At 42.1% G+C, this 16,699-nt stretch overlaps 1 protein-coding gene across 6 annotated transcripts in view; it reads left to right on the plus strand.

The window, feature by feature from the left end:
- The first annotated feature begins 7,819 nt into the window (after positions 1 to 7,819).
- ISOC1 (isochorismatase domain containing 1) overlaps positions 7,820 to 16,699 on the plus strand; it is a 28,923-nt gene continuing 20,043 nt past the window's right edge. For 4 of the 6 annotated variants that reach the window (XR_013827623.1, XR_013827624.1, XM_079916982.1 and 1 more), the window contains exon 1: positions 7,820 to 8,566. Coding sequence is in view for 4 of the 6 variants with exons in the window: in XM_079916982.1 (XP_079773108.1) it covers positions 8,264 to 8,566 (303 nt within the window). In the remaining 2 variants the exon portion in view is untranslated. The remainder of the gene's footprint in view (positions 8,567 to 16,699) is intronic. The other 2 variants (XM_079916983.1, XM_079916981.1) reach the window with 2 other exon arrangements.

Raw genomic sequence — 16,699 nt, forward strand, 5'->3', positions numbered from 1 at the left:
CTCTAGGAACCCCTTTATTGAAAAATGAGCCAGACTCAGTAATGCACAGAAACTTCCTGATGGGATTTGTGGACATTCTAAAATACAAAGTAGAATAAATTATAAACACCTTTCTGTCTTCAAAATATGATCATGGTAAGGTGAATGTTTTAAAATAGAAATGTGACTCTGAAAGTATGTTCTTTGAAAAGAAAATAAGGAAAGACAGAGTTAGGAATACCTGACCAGGCCAAAATTATGACTGCCTTTAATATAGTAATATATATCTAAATTATACCAAGAAATAAGGATAATAGACATTTAAGACCTTGTTGTAAATAATACAAAAGAAAATATAATTAAGCAACTCCCTCATTTTATTATTCCAAAATTATTAACCTGCCTGTATGTTTAACCAAATTTCATTCTCAATAGAACAACTGTCTCTGGTCCTACAAGAAGCCCGAACTCCCTTCAGTCTTATTCACTGATTGAATAAATTGATGAATTGATGAAAAATTCAAACAATTCAATTTTATATTAATGTGAGTTTGAATGAGATTATGAGTGACACTCACAGCTGGATGCACCAGCAATTAACTGTAAGATCTTTGGTGATGTTGTGATCAAATAATAATAATAAATCCTAGCAATAAGGTTCTGGTAGATGTCTCTACTAAGTGATCTCTAAGGTCTCCTCTGGTCCTAAAATTTATCCGGTAGCTCTTCAAATCATTTGACTGTACCATAATCTATCTATGTATAAAATGACATCTTGATACGCTTCCCATTCCTTTGCAGAAAATTGTCAGAATTCTCCAGAGACGAGAGTATAAAAGCTGTTTTGATATTTGATTTTCTTTGCTTTCCTTACCACAAACTTTCCAGAAAACACAAATGGAGTCAGAAAATCTTGTTTGGAGCCTGCTGAGAAATCCAATAATCCAATAATAGTTGTCTCAGGATTCATTTACAATGCAGACAGAGCAGTCACCTAGAAACAAATCCCCTTTGACTAAATATACCTTGGATTTGAAGTATGGTAAGCTTGAAGACAAATTCAGTGTAACAACCCTTCACCAAATATTTGTAGAGAGCCTACTGTGTGCTGGGTTGTGATACAGCATGGAACAACACAAGTAAGTCTCTGCTCTCACAATCTATGCAAATGGTGGTAAGTGTTAAGAAAGAGAAGAAAAAAATGAAGTAGGAAATGGGTATAGATTGTGATCACAGTAAGTGATCTATTTTATATAAGATAGCAAGGGTAGATGGCTTTGATATGAGGTCCTTATTTGAACACAGAACTAAATTAAATGAGGGAGCAAAAACTCATATAGACTCATATAAAGCTCAGTGAGCGTGGCTGTCTGGGAGAATAGTTTTCAGGCAGAAAGAGCAGCAAGTACAAAGATTGAGACCGTCAGGGGGTCAATGGGGCTGGAGAAGAGGGTGAGTGACAGAAATTAGAATCAGAGAAATAAGACATTGAACTGTACTTTTTATTTTTATTTTTTTTTGCGGTATGCGGGCCTCTCACTGTTGTGGCCTCTCCCATTGAGGAGCACAGGCTCCAGACGCGCAGGCTCAGCGGCCATGGCTCACGGGCCCAGCCACTCCATGGCATGTGGGATCTTCCTATACCGGGGCATGAACCCGTGTCCCCTGCATCGGCAGGCGGACTCTCAACCACTGCGCCACCAGGGAAGCCCTGTACTTTTTATTTTAAATTATTTTAAGATAAAAATTCCCATACAGTAAAATGCACAGATCTTAAGTACACAGATAAAATACAGAATATTTCCATTATCCCAGAAAATACTGTCACCCCTTCCAGTCATTCCACTTCTTGCCGCAGGGAATCGTTGTTCTGACTTCTATCACCAGAGATTAATTTTATCTCTTTTTGAACTTCATTTGAATGGAATCACATTTGGTGTCTGGCTTCCTGGTTTTGGTGTCTGGCTTCCTGGTTTTGTTTTTTGTTTTTGTTTTTAGATTCAACCACATTCTTAGGGTATCAGATATTCATTCTTTTTTATTTCTGTGTAGTATTCCATTGTATAAATATATCACCATCTGTTTCTCAGATCTCATTGATATCTGGGTTATTTCCAGTTTGGGGAAATTGTGAATGGAGCTTCCATGAATGTTGATGTATAAGCCCTTTTGTGGATATATGTTGTCATGTCTCTTGCATAAATAGTGAGGATTGAGATTTTGTGATTAAAGGCCAGGTACATATTTACCTATGTAAAAAGCTTCCTTATCAATGTTTCCAAAATGGCTGTGCCATTTACATACCCACTACAGTGTATAAAAATTTTAGCTCTATATTGTTGTCATTGTCTTTTTAATTTTGGCTATTTTAGTGGGGTGAAGTAGTATTTTTTGTTGTTGTTGATTTAATGTTTACTTGCTTTACAACTTGTGACATTAAGCACTTTTTCATGTACTTTTTGGACATTTATCTTTTTTTATGAAGGCTCTGTTCCAGTCTTTTTCTCCCATTTTAATTGGGCTGTCTTTTTATCATTGATTAATAGGAATCCTTTATATATTCTGGTTGTCTACCTGGTGGGATAGTATCTCTCTTCTAGAGGCTCCTCTTAGTGAGCATTACCATACAATATGAAAATTGTCACACTTGGTGCTTATTCCCATATGAACACATTCATGTGTCTATCCCAGATCTCTTTGTTCCTGATTTTCCAATCTTTCTTCTTCCAGGTTCCTGACTAGCTTGCCAAGCCATTTGCAGTGCCCATGATTCTCTGTTTTTTCTAAGCTCAGCTCAGGCAACTTCTCTTTCCATGCGAAGTAGATGACCAGCTTGCTGCTCAAAGTTTTGCCCAATGGGAGGATTTCCCCTCATTCCTGACTTCCAAGGCTTATACCAACATACTAAGCCAATCCATTTGTGAACCAAGCTCAAACTTTTTATACCCCATCAGCTAGTGATAGTGAATTCCCTATCTGACCTGAGGGACAGGCACTGGTGAAACACTGGTGGATGACGTGGGTGTTTAGACTAGCTGCTCATGTAGTTCAGTTGTTCTGTCCATTCTTGCTTATTATTGATCCCATAAAAATCACTTCCAGCTTTCTATGGGTTTCCTCTTGGCTTTCTTAACCTTAGGTTTTGGTGGATCTGACAGAAATCAACTCAGGATGGGCAGTTCCATCTGCATGGTTACTTTATGTCCTATCAGAATATAAATTTCTGCTGCAGGTGGCATGGCTTTGTTCCAAAACTTATGGTGTCTGCATTGTGATTCTTGCACTGGGGTTTACCATAAATCTAACAGCATCCTTTTGTACCATTAGTATGTCCAGTAACATAGGATTTGTCAGGTTGTATGGTCTGAGAGGCAGGGCTGCTTGTACCACTGCTGGGACCTACTGCAAAGCCATTTCTACTACTCTCGGCCCCACTCAAAGCTGGCAGCATTTCATGTTGTGCAGCATGAGTCTTGGCTTATGCTCAGTTGTGGAATATGCTGTCTCTATGATGTACTAAAGAGGTCTCCTAGGCTGTGTGCTTCCCTCTTCACGGTGGGAATAGCAAGTGCAAGAAGCAGTAATTTGTCCTGGACTTTGACGGGGGTGTCTTAGAATGCCCTAGATACTGGACCCTAAAATTTTACGAATGTGATTGGTCGTTGAAACTTCTGAGAGTTTCTCTCTCCCCTCTGGAGCTCTTTGGTCTCACCAAACCCTGCCATGAATAATTACTTCTTCCTTATCTTCTCCAATTAGCGTGATGTTATCAATATAGTAGATGAGTGTGATGTTCTGCAGGATGTCCAGGCACTTTATATCTCTTCAGAGGGAAAGACAGCTACCATAGTTTTGGACTGAGAAATGTAAATGTGTGGTCCATGGAGGAGCTGCCCTAGAAGCACTGGGTCTGGTCTATCTCCCAAAAGCTTTACGAGGGTGTTAAGTTCTGTATGCTGGAAGTTTCTTAATTGATAAACTTATGCTCCACCTCCTTGATCATGCACCCTCATACTCCAGTGCCATGCATGGTCTCAGCTCCTGCTGGTTAGATTCTACAATTCCTTTGAGATATCATTCCTTTCCTTCCTTATCAGGCCCAGTACATCTATGGTCTGGTTTTGCTGTTGCTTAAGCCTATGTATGGGCCTAGGTACCAGGAGGGAGGGAAGGTGGAGGGAAAATCCTGGGAGAGTTCATGTCTTGCTGAGGAAAAACCTCTGCACTGTCTTCAAAATATTGGGGAATGCTAGTCCTTGCCCTCAGCATTCTCTATCTGCTCACTGTAGGAACAGAGAGCCTCTTTCAATGCTACCAAAAAAGGCATTCTGGATTTCACACTTATCTTTTAATTGGCAATTATCTTTCTATCATCTTTTTCTAGAGCATCAATAAAGACTTGTAACTGTCACAAGTTTTCTTTATCTCTATAATTATTATTCCTATATCTCTATAATTATTATTTCCCCCATATTTTTCGAATGGTTGATAAAGCTAAGGCACTTCTTTCCACTGGAATATGATCCAAGTTCACTCTTGGTGAAGTTTTAACAGTTGCCAGGAACTATCTGTGTTCCACTCTCTGGAAATGGTAAGGTATTCATTACTAGCTTGACAGCTTTCAAATCCCATTCACGGTGACTTTCTTGAATCATTCCTCACACCAAATGTCACATGTGCGTTTCCTTGATACCAAACTGTGAGATAAATGTTAGCATGCTGAGGACTTAATAAGAAGTGCTATTTTGGGCCAGTATTTCATCAGATATTCTTTCTGTCCCACTATGTCTTGATTCTCCTTCTTGGAGTCCAATTACACATACATTAGACCACTTGATAGTGTCCTACAGATCTCTAAGGCTATCTTCATATTTTTAAAATCTCCTTGTGTTCTTCACCTTGGATAAACTCTATAAATCTTTTTTGCAATTTCATTAATCGTTTCTTCTGTAACTTATAATCTGATGTTTAGACTGTCCAGTGAATTTTTTCCCAAATATTGTACTTTTTAGTGTTAAAACATTCATTTGTTTATTTTTTGTCATTTTCATTTCTCTGCTGATATGCAGCAATATCTGCTGATATTCTCTGTTCATTCTTATAAATATCCTTCACATTCTTAAATATAGTTATATAATAACTACCTTAAAGCTCTTTTCTCTTAATTCCAACATCTGGATTTTCTTGAGGTCTGTTTCTATGTACTGGAGAATTTTGAACAGATGAGTGATGTACTGTGAAATCACGATTTTAAAGTACTACTCTGATTGCAATGTGGTAAGTGGCCTTTCGGGGTACAAAAATCAACAAATAGGCACAGTCCAAGAGGATAGTGTTTTAGTCAGATGAGGGATGCTGGTGGTTTGGCCTTGGGTGATAGCACTGGTATGGATGAGAAGTTTTGGATTTTGATGATCAGGTCTTGTTGATAGATTGGAGGGAGAGAGAAAGAGGAATAAAGGATAAGCTCATGGTTATTGTACTTAGTGACTAAAATGAGGTTGACATTTGCTTACATGCTAACACAGGCAGGAGAATGTTTGGAGAGGGTGCAAAACCAAATTAAATGTGAGAAATCTGTTAGAGATCCAAGTGGGGATATCGAATAGGCACTTGTATATGAGTCTGGCATTCAGGAGTGAGGTCTTGCATGACATAAATTTGGCAGTCAAAAGTCTGTGGGTGGTATTTAAAGCCATGGGTCTTAAAGAAGGGGTGTGAGGACTAAGCCCTGGTGTACTCAAATGTTTAGAGGTCTGGGAAATGAGGAGAACGTGGGAAAAGAACTTAAAAATGAAGTAGAAATAAAAGAGAGTGGTATCTAGGAGATGAAGTAAAGAATATGATTCAAAATGGAAGGAGTAATCAGCTTGTCAAATGTTACTGCTGGGCTTCCCTGGTGGCGCAGTGGTTGAGAGTCCGCCTGCCGATGCAGGGGACACAGGTTCGTGCCCCGGTCCGGGAGGATCCCACATGCCATGGAGTGGCTAGGCCTGTGAGCCATGGCCACTGAGCCTGAGTGTCCGGAGCCTGTGCTCCGCAATGGGAGAGGCCACAACAGTGAGAGGCCTGCGTACCGCAAAAAAAAAAAAAAAAAAAAAAAAAATGTTACTGCTAATTAGGGGGAGTAAGAAATAAGCCTTTGTTGTATTAAACCACTGAGATTTTGAAGTTTGTTTCTGCAGTGCATTAGCATATTAATCAATACTGTATAAACTAACTTCTTGAATTGCTTTGAATTTAAATTCTGAAAGTAAGTGCTTAAATTCAACTAATAAACGTCCTTAGAGTCCTATATGAGATCATTTTGGGCATTTTACCTGTAATGATTTGTCAATTAGGATAGTTATTTTCTTCTTGTCATTAGAATATCTGCTTATGGATTCTTATTCATTGACTCTTTCCAACAACATTTATAAAACTTAATACTCTAATAATTAGCTTCCTGAGAACAGTAAATTATCAGTGAAAGGTGCACTCATGGCGCTTTTCTAGCATAGTGATGCACTGCTTGACACAATTGGTACTCAATAAATGTGAATATGTCCATCAAATACCTGTTTTATTAATGTTATTTGATGTGTTATTACCACAGAGACTGCACTATTAAATGGCCAAAGGCCAATCTCAGGTAGTACAATGGATATGGAAATTACGTTTCTGACTTTCAGTAAAGAAACCATTTACAAAATCTGAGAGTGGAATAAGTATGTTGACTCGGGGCCATCAGAAGAGACTGTGCAGATGCAGAGGTGCTTGTTGAGGGGGACTGAGGTCCAGACCAATTTCCAATCTCCAATCTGCTCTGTCCCAGAAGGCATTAGTGAGTAGAAGGAACACTTTTATAATTAGTCACCCTAGAATAGGTACCTTTTTGTAATTAGTTAGTCTAGAGAAAGTAACTTTCTCTTAGCACAGATTTGCACATCTGCCTACAGAAGACTTTCAGTGGAATGATATCTGCAAAAATATCATTTTGGTTTGATGGGTTCAGACAACAGTTTTAAATGGAATCTTCAAGTTTGATGAGAAGACAGAAAACAGACTATTTTCAGTAGGTTGGATACAAGTGAGCAGTAAAGGCCAAAGGATGGTATTGGCATTATTTTAAAGCAATGGTTCTCAAATGGGGGCAAATTTGCCCCCTGGGGGATATTTGGCAATGTCTGGAAACATTTTTGATTGTCAAAATTAGGGAGGTGCATGGTGATACTGGCATCTAGTGGGTAGAGGCAGGGATGCTGCTAAACATCCTACAGATACACAAGATAGCCACCCCCGTCACTTAGAATGAAATAGTATCCACTCTAAATGTCAGCAATGCCAATTGAGAAACCCTGACATTTCTTTCTTTATAAAAGAAGAAACCCCTAATATCTAAAATCTAATTGTACGTTTAGAGTCATAAGCCTATCTTCCCAGGACCTTCTGTTTAAGGAAACTTTGTTCATAATGTATACTTTTCTAATTCCAGCTAATTATAGTGCCTTACAGTGTTCATAAGTCAAAAGTTATTTGAGGGTGATTGCTTTTACTCGCTCAAAAACAGAATCCTCAGTTTGAATATAAAGTCCTGATTTTTACTCTTTTTACCCTTTATATTTTTTGCAATTCCCCATCCAAGTTCTCCTGGAAATTGGGTTGAGATAAAGGGAGGGTAAGACCTCAAATCCACGACTAGAGAGATAACTGTGTTTCATGGGGTGGAAAAACATGAAATTCTGAGTCTCGGATGGCCCTCCTAAGGAAGCATCGACTCCCACCACTCTTCTTAGCATCGATCAGCCTGCCCGATTGGTTTTAAGATTACTGCCGCCGTCCTCAAGTACTGCCTGCCTCTGAACAAGAGCGACAGGTAACGCCTCCCAGCAGTTTTAGCCGGGCAGCCCCGTGTCCCCAAGCACAGGCCCAAACTTCCGGAGCACACCGCTCGACGGTGGGCGGAGCGGGGAGGAAGGCGGGCCACACATCTCTGAGGACTAGAGCACCGGGCAGCCCAGGCAGGTCGAGGGTCTGTGAGGCGACCGGGCCCCTCGCGGCCCGCCGGAGGGGCCGCGCGCCGCCGGAAGTTGGAGGGCGCGCTCGCCCGAGCGCCGGCCCCACAGCCAGGCCCTCCGCAGGGTCCGCCCTCCGCCGGGCATGGAGGAGGGCGCGGGAGCCGCGGCCGCCAGGACCCGCCCCCTCGCCTTCCAGAGCAAGCGACAGGCGGCGCGAGGAGGCGGGGCCGCGGCTGCTGGCGGTGTCTGCGCCTCGCGGTTTCGGAGCTAGCAGACGCTCGGGGAACATGGCGGCGGCGGAGCCCGCGGTCCCGGCGCTCCCCAGCGGCGGTGGCTTGGGGGCGCCGTCGGGCACGGTCCCCGTGCTTTTCTGCTTCTCGGTCTTCGCGCGGCCCTCAGCCGTGCCGCACGGCGCGGGCTACGAGCTGCTCATCCAGAAGTTCCTCAGTCTGTACGGCGACCAGATAGACATGCACCGCAAATTCGTGGTGCAGCTCTTCGCGGAGGAGTGGGGCCAGTACGTGGACCTGCCCAAGGGCTTCACGGTGAGCGAGCGCTGCAAGGTGCGCCTCGTGCCGCTGCAGATCCAGGTGGGTCTCGCGGGAGGGCCGCGCGCCGAGCCGCAGCTCCCGGTCCCCGTGCGTCCCCGTCCCCGCGGCGCTCCTCAGGTGCCCCGCGGCGGCGGGCCCTGCGCACCGCGCCCACTGGGAAGGGCCGTGCCGCTGTCGCAAGCCTCCGGGATGGCCCAGCGAAAGCGCTTGTCCGAAGGTGACGGTCACCGGCTGTCCTCGGCCGAGGACGGGGCGTGGGCCTCCCGGCTATTGGCGGCGCGCGCGAACGCCCCCACGTGTGTGGTCCTCAGCCGCCCGCATCCGCTTTGTGTGCCGGGAGCGAGTCCTAGCCTCCTGCGTAACCGAAGGGCTGTGCAGAGTAAGCTGTGTTTTTATTTGGGTTGATGCAGAACCGGGGAAAGGAGATTGTGGGGGAGTATCGGCCTCAGGGTTTGTTCCCGGAGTTGTGTTTACCACTTGCGGAAACACAAACTTCAGGAGTCCTATCCTTTCACCCATCCTCTTCCCCAGTTTTCTGCTCCTTTGATCTTAAGTCTTTCCTAACCTTAAGTGAAATAACCTTGTTTAGCCTCTTCCAAGTAACTGTCAACTGAATCTGTTGATTACATATATATACGTTGCCTACCTTGAAAAAGTCGTTTGACTCAGCACTGCAGCACCTTCTTAAATACCCAACTTTAGCTAGACCATTCTTTCCTGGTCGTGCTGGCAGAAAAAGTTGTCATACTTGAGGATTATTTTATGCCTTTTTAATATTTTTAAAAAGCTGTGCTCTAATACTGCGCAGATCTGCCTCCTGTGTTCTTTTTATGCTCAGCTCAGAGGATTCACCGGAAGATTTATCCTGTTGAAAAGCAAGAACAAAAGGTGTATTTTAGGTACTACACCACCACCATTTTTTTTGGTTGAGAAACCGGTAAGCCATTTCTTTGGAAGACCCAACTGAAATGTGGGATCCAGGATTAGAAGGCATTTTAATATTCAGGTGTCATTTTCTGAGGACTGTTCTGTAGTTTTTGGTGGTTTTTTTGTTTGTTTGTTTTTCACTTGTAGTTGTCTGTGGAATTGGTCTTGTTTGCTATTACTCCAGCAAGTGATAGCAGAGGAAGGCCAGAAGCTTCCAAAGCAGATACTTTAACCAGAGGGCAAAGGCTGTGAGATTCTGTGGTCAACCCTTGGAGAGCCAAAAGGGAGACAGTTGGCGTCTGATACCCTAGAATTTGCCCTGCTCTTGGGAGAGTTGTGGTTGGTACGTGTTTACTACCACCCATTTTTATGCCTTCAAGAGTTTTCATGGCTGACACCTCTCTGCAGCCTTCCTTGTCAGTCTGTTTAGATTATTACTGCCAAAATATGGAAGAAGCTGGATGCACCTTTGACAAATCCATTAATAAAGGGGAGAATCCAAATACTAGCTGAAGAGATCTGGAGCTTTACTGAGGATGCAGACTTCTTTGTGATGCATTTCCTGTAGTGGTTGGGAGGGAGAGTGGGCTGTCACCTAAGAAGATGTTATGCCAAACTAGCACCCTCCCCAAGTCTTTAAGACTTCCCCCTCCCCCAACAATGGGATTTCTTATTTTGAAAAATTTAAAGCCTGGATCTGAGAACTCTTTTTAACTTATCAGTTTAGAAGTTAATGAAATATTTGTATATACCTGAAATGTCTTGTACATTCTCAAAAGGCATATAATTCAGGTCACATGTGGCTTTTGAAGTCTTTTGCTTGGTATTGGAGATAAAATATAGTTATTTTTTTGTGGTGATGTTTAAAATAATAATGATAATATCATTACTCTGTTCCATTCTTTTAAAAATGTTATTTTTTCCCCACTAAATAGTCCAATAATTCTTAAGCATCTGTTATAGGATACTTTATATATTTTAAAGTATTTAAAAATATTTTTATATTCTTTCATTTTAGTAATCACAATAGCTTGACTTCTTCAGCCAGGTGCCTCCCCCAGCTTAAAAATAGGTAATGTGGAGGAATATACACACATACCATATATATCCATATACTTATTCTGATACCTATTTATATGAAGAGAGATATATATGTGTGTGTGTGTATGTGTATGGATATTCTCAGAAGAAAAAGGGAAGATACTTCTTTTCATGACCGTTTTACTGTATTTTTTTGGAACCTGGCTGTGTAATCCTAGAGACATAGACATTTTCTGGCTGGATGAGAATGTAGAGTTCACTCCACATTTGAGTGGCAGCTGTAAGTGCCTGGCCCAGTGAATGTAAACATGGGTAAGACCCAATTCTTGTTCCGTACCTAGTAATCTAACTCCTTCGTTTTACCAAAGAGCAGAACATGTAGGAAATTGCCTGAGGTTCCATGGTAAAGCGTGTGAAGGTCCTACAGCTGGCCGTAGCATTTATGTTCTCTTTTCATGCTTAATGAAAATAGCAAGCAGAATGGAAAACAAGCCGCAAACTTGAGCTTGTAACAGCATTTGTTTTGATGCTATTCGTTGTTTCTGTGGAACAGATGCCTGTCACTCAGCAAGACTCAAGGTGGCCTGTCAGTGAGGCCATGCTCTGGGTATAGGCCCCTTCTCCCAGAGGCAGGGATGAAGAGCATGTTTGGCCACATGTAATCCACAGCTTAAATAATGCCACTTATTATTTCTCCAAGAATAGGCCTCATAGCCTCTGTGGCCCTGGCTAACATACAAAATATTCTAGAATGTATTCTTAATTTACACAGGGGTCCGAGTTTGCTTTCACGCTTGTTCTGACTGACGTTGCTAGTGACCTTGTAAAACACAGTGGCTGCTTGTGCCACACTGTCTGCGCTGGTGGTTGGTTAGTGGTTCTGTGGGGATTGATCTTTAAGACCCCCATTGCCAGTATTAGGCTCTGGTAACTTTTTAGTGTCTTCTTTTCTGAAATATTCTGTCCAAGTGACCGAGTGTCTGCCGACAGCTCAGGTAGCTGAAGACAGCTCATGTTTCAAGCACGGTTATGAGTCTTCAGCCTTGTCAAAATGCTTGAAGTCTAAGGAATTTTGAGACGCAGGGGAAGAAATGTAAATGAGAGGATTATACAGTGGGAATTTAGGTCATTTTCATGACTTATAAGTGTTAATTTTTCACAAGGTATTTCCCAAGTTTTAACTAACGGAGAATTCAACCCTGGACACTTGGGCAGAGCCCAAGTAGAAGAGAGGAAGAAAAGGACATAGTAAGAATGACAGCAGCGAGAGGATTTTACTTCGGTATGTAGGAGGGAAGCCTCTGGCAGCTTCGTCTGGGCAGAAGATAAGGGCTTCCCTGGGAAGGTTATTTCGACTTTTTCCTGAGGTAGTTAATTTGGAAGGGATTCTGCTCCAGGTTTTACTTCTTGGAAGTTTATTAGTACTATGATTATTTTAAACAGAGGTGTAGATGTTTTATAGCTAGAAGAGACCCCAGAGTACATGGTGGGAAGGGAGAGAAGGCAGGGTTTGGAAAGAAAGGGGAAAGGACTTGGGTCTCCCTTGGGCTTGCTAGTTGGAAGGTGGTGATTTTTTTTTTTTTTCTTTTGCGGTACGCGGGCCTACTCACCGTTGCGGCCTCTCCCGTTACGGAGCACAGGCTCCGGACGCGCAGGCTTAGCGGCCATGGCTCACGGGCCCAGCCGCTCCGCGGCATGTGGGATCCTCCCAGACCGGGACACGAACCCATGTCCCCTGCATCGGCAGGCGGACTCCCAACCACTGCGCCAACAGGGAAGCCCGAAGGTGGTGATTTTTGATTTCAGAACCTTTACTGTGGAGCGTGTAGGAGGAGCAGGTAGATAAGCTAATGCTCGGAACTCTTGAGTTAGAGAAGCAGGCAGGAACTATCTTGGGAGGCACACAGTGTCAGGGGCACTGGAGAAAACAGCTGGATCCTGAGGGTATGATATTGTCTGCCCGCCCACTTTTTAAGAATTTAACATTGCAGATTACTGCCCAAAGCATTGTACACATTTTGCCCCTTGTGGATACATTAGAGGCTACCTATAAATAAACTGTGTTTGAGTGGGAGCTAAACACAATTTCCAAACTGTGTTTGGAACTTTTTTCTGTCATTTAGTTTGCCAAGGGGAATCCAAAGTAGATTCAGATATCACTGTGTTCCTGGGATCTGGCCAGCTTCACCTTCACTCCAACCTCAGGTACAGTCTAAAGAAATCCGTCATCCTTAACACTGAAATTGATGGAGTTGGCTGGCTTCCCTTAGGCAGTTAGAAAGCTCGCTGGAGTTGTAACCTCAGTGCAAGTGACATTAGTGCTTACAGCAGGTGAGTAGGTTGTAAAATAAGAGTGAAATAAATATTCTTTTGTAGTCTAAATTAAAAAGCCCCAAACCGTTTTGCCAGGAGCAGATCATGTAATTGTCAGTCTTTTGGTGACATTTAGAAATCCACTTTATGAATCATTTCTTAATTCTGTAGACTAGGTTAACATAAGTTAGGCAATATCAGTATTTCTTTCTATATATTTATTGTTTTCATAAGGGATTTTAGTAGTAAGTGGTATTTTAACCTCATTACAGAAGAACTATTTTTAACATGTGCTGACCTTCAGAGCGTATGTTTCCTATAGGAGGGATACACAATAACCTAATACATTTATTGATTGATTTACATGAAGCTGATTTAATCCTTGAAATAGCCCTGTGAGGTAGACACTATTTTTATTACTTTGTTACAGATTAAGAAGCAGCTGTTTGGAGATGTTAATGATTTGCTGCATTTCATGTAATTGAAATTAGTGAAATTGACATTTGGACTCAGATTCTAATGCGCCTGGGCTGTCCTGTGTAGGCATTCTTGTAACCTGGGAGAGTCATGTCACAGACCTCTGTTTTGAGTCAGTATTGGAACAAAGCCTTACTATGCCTGTGGTAATCGGGTTTCCTTGGAAACACTTCTCAGTGAAATAATGATACCTCATATCCCCTTCTAGACCCCTCTCCCAAGCACATCATGCCTATATTGTGACTATAACAGACTACTAAAATTTTGAAAACATCACATTTACAATTCCAAACTTTAATCATTCCTAAAGATGTACAGTTTACTCACTGTAGTCGTTCGCTAGTTTGCTGCTGTAACAAAGTATAATACTACAGACTGAGTGGCTTATACAACAGAAATTTATTTTCTCATAATTCTGGAGGGTTTAGATCAGGTTTGGTTCCTTCTGAGCGCTGTGAAGAAGCCGTTCCATGCCTCCCTCCTGGCTTTTGGTGGTTTGTTGGGAGTCTTTGGCATTGTGTGGCTTGTAGACATGTCACCTTGATCTCTCCCTTCATGTTCACATGGCCTTCTCTGTGCCCAGATTTCCCCTTTTGATAAGGATGCCACTCATGTTGGATTAGGCACCCACTCTACTCCAGTATGACGTCATCTTAACTAATTATGTTTTCAGTGACTATTTCCAAATAAGGCCACTTTCTGAGGTACAGTACTGGTGGTTAGGAATTCAACATATAAATTTTAGAGCACACCATTCAACATACAACACTCACCATGCATTACGTTTATGGAGAGAACAGAAGTGGGGCACCATGTATCACTAAGCAAGGCCAGCCACTGTGTATGTGCCTGTCCTGAGTAACCGAGCAAGGGAGGAGCAGATTCCTTGCAGATGTAGCAGCCATTGTTAGAAAATGGTCAGAGCACATGTGGAAGTGAAGGAGGGTAAATACTGTTATGACTGTGGTAATAATGAGACTTGGGGATGAAGAGTCTTTTGAATATGAAATCTAAGGTTGAATGCCAGCTAAGACAGTTCTTAAGAAAGTGGACAAAAAATTTATACTTGACATTTATCTCTTAAACTGTTGCTTGAGGAAGCCATTGGTTGTGATCAGCTTTTTGTGTTGAAGTATGTATATTGAAATACGTATTTTTTATGTATATGTGTATGTGTAGGGATTTATGTGTATAAATATATGAAGGTGTGTGTGTATACACATATTTACTTTTATATGTGATTTCTTCATACTTCTTGAATATGTGTTGATCTGTAATTGCTTCGCTTTTACTCGTGATGGCACTTGGTCAAGGTCACTTTTAATTTGCTATCTTGCAGTTGCATGTTTGACAATGAGCAGCACTTTAGTTATGTACAAGGTTTTGGTTTAAGAGGAATTTCTGAGTCAAGTTACGAAGTCCCTGAATTATAGAGTCAGTGTGTAATTTAACAATTACTGAAATTCATGTGGATTTGGGGTGGATGGGGGGTTTGGTTAGAGTTTCTCAGTAGTTTTTTATTTGTTTGTTTTTTGTTTTGGTAGCCTCAAATCCTCCTTTTTCTGTCTTGTAAGATATGGAGTTTATTCATAAAGTAGCATCTTTTCCCCCTACTACTATGGCATAGGGAGACCTTTTTTCTTTTTCATAAACTTTTAATTTTAGAATAGTGTTGATTTACAACCAAGTTGCAAAGGATAGTACAGAGAGCTAGCTCCTTTATACCTGACCTAGTTTCCCTTCTTGCTAACATCTTACATTACTGTGGCATATTTGTCACAGCTAAGGAACCAACATTGGTACATTACTATAAGCTGAGCGCCACACTTTAGTCAGATTTCACTAGCTTTTCCCTAATGTCCTCTTTCTGTCCCAGGATCCAATTCAGGATACCGATTACGTTTAGTTGTCATGTCTCCTTGGACTCCTGTGGGTTATGGCAGTTTCTCAGAGTTTCATTGTTTTTAATGACCTTGACAGTTTTAAGGAGTACTGATTAGATATTTTTTATTCCTTTTTTTTTTTTTTTCCGATACGCGGGCCTCTCTCCGCTGCGGCTTCTCCCGCTGCGGAGCACAGGCTCCGGACGCGCAGACTCAGCGGCCACGGCCCACGGGCCCAGCCGCTCCACGGCATGTGGGATCCTCCCAGACCGGGGCACGAACCCGTGTCCCCTGCATGGGCAGGCGGACTCCCAACCACTGCGCCACCAGGGAAGTCCTGATTAGATATTTTTGTAGAATGACCTCATTTTGGGTTTATCTGATGTTTTCCTCATGCTTCATCCCGGGTTGTGAGATTTTGAGAGGAAGATCATGAAGGTCATTCTCATCATATATCAAAGCTGAATACTGTCACCATGGATTACCTCAATCTTGATCACCTGGCTGTGGCCCTGTTCACCATTACCCTCCCTCTATACTCTAAAGAAGCAAATTACTAAGGGCAGGTCATATTCAAGGGGATGTCAACTCCTGGAGAGGAGAATGTCTAAGGCATTTTTGTTTCATGAAATTATAACCAGTCATTTCTGCATAAAAATATGCCTCACCCGCTTGTCTCTATGGTTTCTTTCTTTAACTGAAGGTTTATAGATGATGAATTCCTCTACTAGAAAGGATTTGCAGGGTGCTAACGATTTCAGGGCTGCATTTTCTGACCTCCTCAATCTGTGTCTAATATGACATACGTCTGATGTGGTCCCCTGCCTAGAACAGATACCTCACAGCTGAAATGAGGTATAGGGAAGCACCAGGTAACAGGAACCCCAGGAGACCACAAGTCTGAATATTCTAGGATTTCTGAGTAGGTAAGGTTTTATTCCTTTAAATATCCCAATTTTTTGTATTTTGACCATTTTATATGGTAGTCCTAAAATATTATGTAACTTATTTTCTTAATGAGTGTGATAAAATGATTTTGTCCCAATTTATAACTTATATACAGCTTGTTACTCCTTCACTGGAGTCTAGAATGAGAACTAGTTGAGTTTTGATCTGCTTTTATTGTATTTTTAATCGTTTCTTCCTCAGCTGTCATTTCTTGTTGCTATCCGTTTGCCTATCTTCAGCAGTTCCCTTTCAGATTTGCTGTTTCCAATCCTGTGTTAATTTATAATCCAGACAACCAAACTTGTTAGGAGTGTATACAGAGTTAGTCAGTACAGTCTGAGATAAGATCTGAAAGCTGGAGATCGAAGCAAGTGTCGGCTGTGTGTTCGTGCATGGCCATCCAGCATACTTGGGCAAATGCCTGGGAGTTTTATTTTGCCTGCTTGCTGGTATTCCCATGTGGTAGAATGGCAAGATGGCTAAGGTGCCTTAACAGTTACTTGAAACAAGACAGTTACAGCTAAACTGCTTTTCATAGTGTCCCCTCAACACATGGTGGATGACTAGGGACCCCTGGTTCAAA

Source organism: Stenella coeruleoalba (genome assembly GCF_951394435.1).
Source record: "Stenella coeruleoalba genome assembly, chromosome: 3".
Classification (NCBI taxonomy): domain Eukaryota; kingdom Metazoa; phylum Chordata; class Mammalia; order Artiodactyla; family Delphinidae; genus Stenella; species Stenella coeruleoalba.